Source organism: Clupea harengus, chromosome 12 (assembly GCF_900700415.2).
Source record: "Clupea harengus chromosome 12, Ch_v2.0.2, whole genome shotgun sequence".
NCBI lineage: Eukaryota > Metazoa > Chordata > Actinopteri > Clupeiformes > Clupeidae > Clupea > Clupea harengus.
This window is the reverse complement of record NC_045163.1, coordinates 21,678,598-21,686,097: the sequence shown is the minus strand read 5'-3', so window position 1 is coordinate 21,686,097 and position 7,500 is coordinate 21,678,598. Positions and strand designations below refer to the sequence as shown.

General features: G+C 49.6%; 1 protein-coding gene across 6 annotated transcripts in view; it reads right to left on the bottom strand.

The window, feature by feature from the left end:
• The window catches only part of cita (citron rho-interacting serine/threonine kinase a), a 74,928-nt gene that overhangs the window by 11,384 nt on the left and 56,044 nt on the right, over window positions 1-7,500 (bottom strand). For 4 of the 6 annotated variants that reach the window (XM_031577504.2, XM_031577506.2, XM_031577507.2 and 1 more), the window contains exons 29-33: window positions 7,229-7,369; window positions 5,614-5,721; window positions 4,557-4,776; window positions 2,618-2,782; window positions 1,000-1,023 (exon numbers count right to left, since the gene is read on the bottom strand). In XM_031577504.2, the coding sequence (XP_031433364.1) occupies window positions 1,000-1,023; window positions 2,618-2,782; window positions 4,557-4,776; window positions 5,614-5,721; window positions 7,229-7,369 (658 nt within the window). The remainder of the gene's footprint in view (window positions 1-999; window positions 1,024-2,617; window positions 2,783-4,556; window positions 4,777-5,613; window positions 5,722-7,228; window positions 7,370-7,500) is intronic. The other 2 variants (XM_031577505.2, XM_031577509.2) reach the window with 1 other exon arrangement.

Sequence of the window (7,500 nt, the reverse complement as noted above, 5' to 3'; positions counted from 1 at the left end):
CGCTGCAATGAAACTGGCAACAAGAATTCTCCTCCCAAAACACAAACAAAACACAGAAGAAAAGAAAACCCGACAGGCTTAAAAACACAGCACATACATTCCGCCATGTGTACAGTTGTGTGTGTGTGTGTGTGTGTGTGTGGTTGTGTGTGTGTGTGTGTGTGTGTGTGTGTGTGTGTGTGTGTGTGTGTGTGTGTGTGTGTGTGTGTGTGTGTTTCAGGCAGGCCATCCAGCCGCAGAGAGGAGAAAATTCAGCCACAAAAATGAAAGAGCACAAATCTGTAACTGAAGCAGCCTTTCAGAGCGTGACAATGGCCTAGCAGTCCAAAACAACAACAGCAATCCAATCCCCCCATTCTGGGCTGAGCCCCATTCATTCATTCCATCTCATTCTGTGCCAGCACTGCCAGATGCAAGTAGAGTGCATGCACCTAGAGGCCTTGACCAGCTGCTGCTGCTGCATAGTCAAGGAACAGAGGACATGCTCCTATGTATGTTTTTTTGTGTGTGTGTGTGAGAGAGAGTAAAATACACATAATTTGTGTGTGTGTGTGAGAGAGGGAAAGTAAGAGACACATAATTGGTGTGTGTGTGTGTGTGTGTGTGTGTGTGTGTGTGTGTGTGTGTGTGTGAGTGTGAGTAAGAGACACATAATGCATGAGAAGGGCATCTAGTGTCAAGGTGATCTCTAGATTTACGCAGCTATGCACCGAAGATAAACTTTGGTGACTTTAAATATGATTTTTCCATGAAATGCAATCAGCTTCCATATATTATATATATTCGATATTCAGCCGGGACAATTTTCCAGCCACTACAGCAGCTAAGTGGTAATTAGCGTACTGATTTCACCTAATTGAGGTGTCACTTCTCATTTTCAAATCAAGCGTTTTTGGAGGGGAAAGGTACATCATTACTATGGAGGGGCTGTAACGTCACAGAGGGGATTCAGGCGTGTGTGTGTGTGTGTGTGTGTGGGGGGTGAGTTATAAAACTTACTTTCAAAAGTGACCCTCCTCTTCTCTGCAAAGAGCACAAAGAGAGAAGACAAAGTGTTGGAATGGGAGGGGGAGTGAAAGAGGAGCGCGCGCAGAGATGGGCAGATAAAGAGAGGGGGGGGGAGAGAGAGAGAGAGAGAGAGAGAGAGAGAGAGAGATGGGACCGCACAGAAGGACAATAGGCTTGAAAGACAAAAGGGAGAGTAAGATTTGCTGGAACAGTCAAGCTGTCACACAGCACACTGATCAAACCTCAAGAGAGAAAGATAGAGAGACCGACTGAAAGAGTGAAGAAGGGAGCGAGAGATAGAAGGTGAGAGCGCTTGAGAGAGAAAGAGAGGAAAAACAGACAAGGAGAAAGGATAAACTACGTGTGTGTGTGTGTGTGTGTGTGTGTGTTTGGGTATGCGTGTGTGAGGAGGAGAAACCTTGATAAGGGAGAGAGAGAAAGAGAGAGAAGAAGAAGAAGAGAGAGAACGAGAGCGATGAAGGCTGTTGAATTACAGGAGAGGAGAGTCTAATATGTCTGCGGCTCCTCTCTCGTGCGCCGTAGTTTATGGAGCTGTCGGGACAAGGCGCCTGCCACCGAATGCATCCGTGAATTACGAGTTAGGACAGACACGGCGGACAAGGACAAACCCGTCATTCTCCAGTCAGACGTGGCGCTACGCCCTCTCCAGTCGCTTCCACTGCCACTGTGAGTCTGAGAGCCTGATGGGCAGCACACACTCCCTCCCTGTCCAATCGCTCAGCTTCGGGAATAAACTCCCTGTCCAATCGCTCAGCTTCTGGAATAAACTCCCCGTCCAATCACTCAGCTTCACTGTGGCCTCTGGATTAAACTCCCCGTCCAATCGCTCAGCTTCTGGAATAAACTTCCTGTCCTATCGTTCAGCTTCGGGAATAAACTCCCCGTCCAATCACTCAGCTTCAGTGTGGCCTCTGGATTAAACTCCCCGTCCAATCGCTCAGCTTCAGTGTGGCCTCTGGATTAAACTCCCCGTCCAATCGCTCAGCTTCACCTTGGCCTCTAAAAAATAAACTCCCTGTCCAATCGCTCAGCTTTACTGTGGCCTCTGGAGTAAACTGATGACCCCCGGATGAGGTAGAGGAGCTGTTACTGTAGCGTAGATTGCAGCCTGTCTCAGGAGAGCCCTCTAACTACTGGGGCATATTCATCACCTGAGAGATCACTGCAAAGTCCCACAAATGGTCTTCACCCTCACACACTGACACCGAACATAAATGAAAATACATAACGACTGTGGGAAGGGTGCCGTGTGGATTTAAATGTGCTCTGTGTACTTCCCACTCCATATTGTGTGAAGGTCTTAGGACTATATTTGAAATGACTCAACTGAGCAGTACCTGTTTATGTGCCTATTATCGCACTTGAATTCCCAGCACAGACTACACTTATACGGTAGATCTCTGTGCAGTACTGGCCTTTGCACAGGGCTGTACCTCTTAGCAGGTATCCACACAGTTCTAAAAGTGTCTTCCATTTTGAGAGCTGTCCATCTTACTTTTAATTGACAGTTCTGGGGCGGCATTGTGCTGCCGGTGGTGGTGGTGCTGAGGTGGTGTAGGGTGGTGTGGTGTGGTGTGGTGTGACATACCTTCAGGCGTGGAGGGGTCCTTGCGGCGCGTGGAGCTCGGGGCCAGTAGGCTGCTGGGGTTGGGCTGGTGCTCAGGGGACTTGACGATGGCCGACATGATGATCTGCTGGCGGGCGCTGGCCGGCGTGGCGGGGGCGGTGTGCTCCTGGGCCTTGAAATGAGCCGCTGAGGGACGGGTGGAGGTGGAGGGGGAGGTGGAGGGGTGGGGGAGAGAGAGAGAGAAGAGACGGGTAAGCAGGGGAAAAGCAGATGGTCTCATTCACAGCTTGAGACGCAGACACCTGCCTCAGAGCCACTGAGACGCCTCGGCCATGCCAATTACCGCTCATCCACGCAGACCTGGAGCTCGAAGGCAGACGTGTGTGTGTGTGTGCGTGCGTGCGTATGTGTGTGTGTGTGTATGTGTGGGCACGGGTGACTCATCACCTTAGCGCAGGCACCAGCTCAGAGGATTCAGGCATCAGAATTTTAACAAGCTCACAGTGCACTTGCTGCGGCATTGATCAAATCAAACTTCCTGGACCCGATTCTTAAATAAAAGGTCAACTCTAGACAGAGCCCACTCACAGAGGTGGAAGTGCTTCTCCACACACAGTGGGGAATTGTGTCACATTTAGCACAGCCTTCATTAAAACAACACCAAGTCGGAGTGGGAAAGTAACACTAATTCATGGCTGCTGTTGTCCCACAGTGTCTGTATTGTTTTTGTTTACTACTGGGTTTGTTGCCATTTAGAGGGCAAAAAAACTTTATATATAACTTTATATAATATTATAAACAAAGTATGCTGTGTGTGTGTGTGTGTGTGTGTGTGTGCTCACAGTCAACTTTAATGAGGGCTGAGTTCCTTGAGAGGTCTGCTCAGGTGTCTGGGAGGCTTTTTGAACAGTTTAGGTAATATACCGTATATATTGATACAGTCAAGATCTCTGTTAGGTTTGTCGCCATATTGGTAATGTTAATGATGTCAAACTGGATGTCACACTGATTAAATGACATGCCTCACTGAAGCTGGGGATATTTTCTGAGTGGGATCTATGTCTTCAAGTCATTTTCTGAGTTGGAAAAATCCCAATGGTCTCGAATGCGGCATAATAGGTGAAGCTAGGTGCTAGCCACTATCACGCCTCTGGTTCTGCAACGGCGGATTGCTATGTAAAAGACATCATTATGCCGCCTCTGTTTGGTTCCGTATAAACAAGCGAAGGCGGCATAATGAGGGTCTTCGTTGATTATTGAGGGATCTCTGTATGAAAAGGGTTTCTGTCTGCTTAATTTATCAGACAACATTTACAATTAGTCATCGCTTCATCATTGCCTTCCATTACTGGGAGGAGAAGGAGCACATATTGTGATACTGAGGATTATACAGTTGGATGCGGGTCCTACGAAAATGCTTGAGTGTGTGTGTGTGAGTGTGTGCGGATGCTGAATGCCAGGGTTTGCCTTGTGGAGCAGCTCACCCTCCTCACGCAGGGAGTGTGTGTGTGTGTGTGTGTGTAGAAGCTCACCCTCCTCACGCAGGGAGCGTGTGTGTGTGTGTGTGTGTGTGTGTGTGTGTGTGTGTGTGTGTGTGTGTGTGTGTGTGTGTTGAGCAGCTCACCCTCCTCACGCAGGGAGTGTGTGTGTGTGTGTGTGTGTGTGTGTGTGTGTAGCAGCTCACCCTCCTCACGCAGGGAGTGTGTGTGTGTGTGTGTGTGTGTGTGTGTGTGTGTGTGTGCGTGTGTGTGTGTGTCTGTGTGTGTGTGTGTGTCTGTGTGTGTGTCTGTGTGTGTGTCTGTGTGTGTGTGTGTGTGTGTGTGTGTGTGTGTGTGTGTGTGTGCGTGTGTGTGTGTGTCTGTGTGTGTGTGTGTGTCTGTGTGTGTGTCTGTGTGTGTGTCTGTGTGTGTGTCTGTGTGTGTGTGTGTGTGTGTGTGTGTGTGTGTGTGTAGCAGCTCACCCTCCTCACGCAGGGAGCGGAGCTCGATGCGCATTTTCTGCAGCGCCTCCTCCAGGTCCGAGCAGCGGGCGCGCTCCTTGTCCAGCGCCGCCTTCATGTCGCTGTACTGCATGGGCAAGGCCGGCTGTGTGGTCGCCCCACCCACCGCACCGCCACCGCCGCCGCCTCCGTTCCCGTTGGCACCCACCATGTCCTCGCGGCGCCGACCGAAGATGCCGCCCTGAACAACGGACAGCCACACGGAGTAAGCGAGCGCGAGACAAGAGACACACGACTCAACACAGACTGGCAGAATGAGTGTGCTGTAATGTCATGAAATGATTATTAATAGGAGGTAAAGCTGTGGCACGAGCGGTGGCATCCCATATCATGTGCGTGTCCGAGTACCCACAGGGCTCTGGGTTTGGGTCCAACCTATGGTCCTTTCCCAATCCTACTCCCAGGCTCTCTCCCACTCATCCTGTCTCTCGACACTGTCTCAATAAAGGCTAAAAAGCCCCAAAATAATTGTAAAAAGTAAAAAAAAAAAAAAAAAAAAAAAAAAAGGTAAAAATAGGCACTTTCTAACGTAACAAGGTTAGACAAAAAAACTGTGGCTGTGAAAGTCTAAGCAGAACCCCTGCATAAGCATTCCATTACTCGTCCCCAGCTGATATCACCCCCCCCCCCCCCATGATTACAGCAGATATGGAGCCAGATTTGAGTGATTCCTTCCGGTGTTCCTCAGCCTCCATCAAACATAATCAGGCCCTCCTCTGCGGCGTTCGAGGAGGCGTTGCCAGGCGCCCAGCGAGCGCGCGGAGAAAAGTGCTGCCTCTGCACTGGGACCAGCAGAGCACCTCCCAAACCCTTTTGCCTGATATATGCCCACCACATAATTAGATATGGATTTTATGAACAAGCTGGGGAGATGGGTGCCCACTGGACGGCCCTGATCGTTAAGGACCTCCTTAACGAGCTGAAGCAGCGTCATGGGGCCCTTGCTGCTGGGGGTGTGTGGACTTGTGTGTGTGTGTGTGTGTGTGTGTGTGTGTGTATAGAGAGAGGCGTCTGTAACCTTCTTTTTCTTGCTGGGTTGATCCATCTTGGCCTGCAGGAAGTCAATGAGCTTGGTCTGTTGGGATATGGTACCCTCCATTTTTACTTTCTCATGAGAATAAACAGCCTGGAGAAAGAAGGGATAGAGAGAAAGAAAGAAAGAAAGAAAGAAAAGAAAGAGAGAGAGAGAGCAAAGAGTGACCGCAACAGAAAGTGAGTGAGTGAAATGGAGAGCAAAATAAGTAGTGAACAAAAGAAAAAAAGAGGGAGGGGCAAAGGCAGGAAGAAAAGTGAACAAGATCAGTCATGACTACAATTTACAGGCAGAGTGAGGATCAGCCGGGAACTTAAAAACCATTCACCTGAACAAGCTACCATTCCAACACCTAAATCCCAGCGCTTCACACATTTGATACCGTCCATTAGTCAAACACAAAGCCCCCTCCTCCACTCCATAGTCCTCTCGGAGAGAGCCAAAGAATGGGGCTGGAGGGGTGAGCTCTCATGTTCGGCGTGTGTGTATATGTGTGTGTGTGTGTGTGTGTGTGTGTGTGTATGTGTGTGTGTGTGTGTGTGTGTGTGTGAGACACAAACACAAACACTACCACTGTTCTTCTGCTGAAGGGCCTCGTCTTTGGTCCACACAGCGTCCCTCCCAGCAGACCCCAGACCTGCCTATGTGACGCTCTTAAAGGAAACTAGTGGGGCAGTCTGGGGAGCAGCATTGGTCATGGGTCTGGAGGGGTGATCTCTCACAGTGTGTGTGTGTGTGTGTGTGAGTGTGTGAGTGTGTGAGTGTGTGAGTGTGTGAGTGTGTGAGTGTGTGAGTGTGTGAGTGTGTGAGTGTGTGTGTCTGGGGAGCAGGATTGGTCATGGGTCTGGAGGACAAAAAAAGCTAATTATTGCTGGGAGACGAGAGAGGACAGCGCAGAGGATTCGGAGGGGCCTCTCCGGTATAATGCGGTGAATCAACGGATTGCCGTGACTACTGCGCCGCGCCTCGCCGGGGTTTGCCTTTCAAGAGTGAATAAAGTTGTCTTTTTTTTTTTCCCACACAGTCTCCGCCGGCCCCGAGGCTCCTTCTACAAAGTGCATTTTCATGAGCGCCGGCCGGGGATGAGTCATTACTCCTGCGCTGGGATAATTACCCGAGGGTGACAGAAAGGTGTCAGGCTCAAGCGTGCGTCTGGCTGAATGCTGAAAGGTAATTTATACTTTAAGTTGAAGGCGAGCTCCGCTAGACGTGCCCGGCAATGAGAAGAGGGAATTTTCACGGATTTTGACATTTGACATTTTCGAGAGAGACAACAAATGCCCAGACTCCTTTTGCGGTTTCCATGGAGATTAATGTTTCAATTATGTGAGTATAATCCTCTTGAAAGACATAATGGCACTGATGTGACAACATCCAGCGCATACATTTCTAAAGGACTTGGAGTTTGTCTATTAATTTATTCATGTCAAAAGCACTAATGCATTTATGTCAGATAATCATCATTGTTGCCACAAACAAATGTAAATGTACTTAAAGTTGTACAGCTTTGTGTGTGTGTGTGTGTGTGTGTGTGTGTGTGTGTGTGTGTGTGTGTGTGTGTGTGTGTGTGTGTGTGTGTGTGTGTGTGTGTGTCTGTTACCTGTATGTTCTCCAGCTGGTACTCGAGGTCGGTTCTCTCCGTCTTGAGCATGTCGGTCTGGTCCAGTGCGTCCTGGAGCCCCTGAGTCAGGCGGAAGATGTGGGTCTTCTGCAGGTCCATCTGCTGCTGCAGCTTCCCTTGCTGGGATAGGGTGAGGCGGCCAAACACACAGATGGCACCGTCAAGCCCACTGTCTCTGTGTCAACCCCACAGTCTCAAGCCCACAGTCTCAGTATCAACCCCACAGTCACAGTGTCAACCCCTCAGTCTCA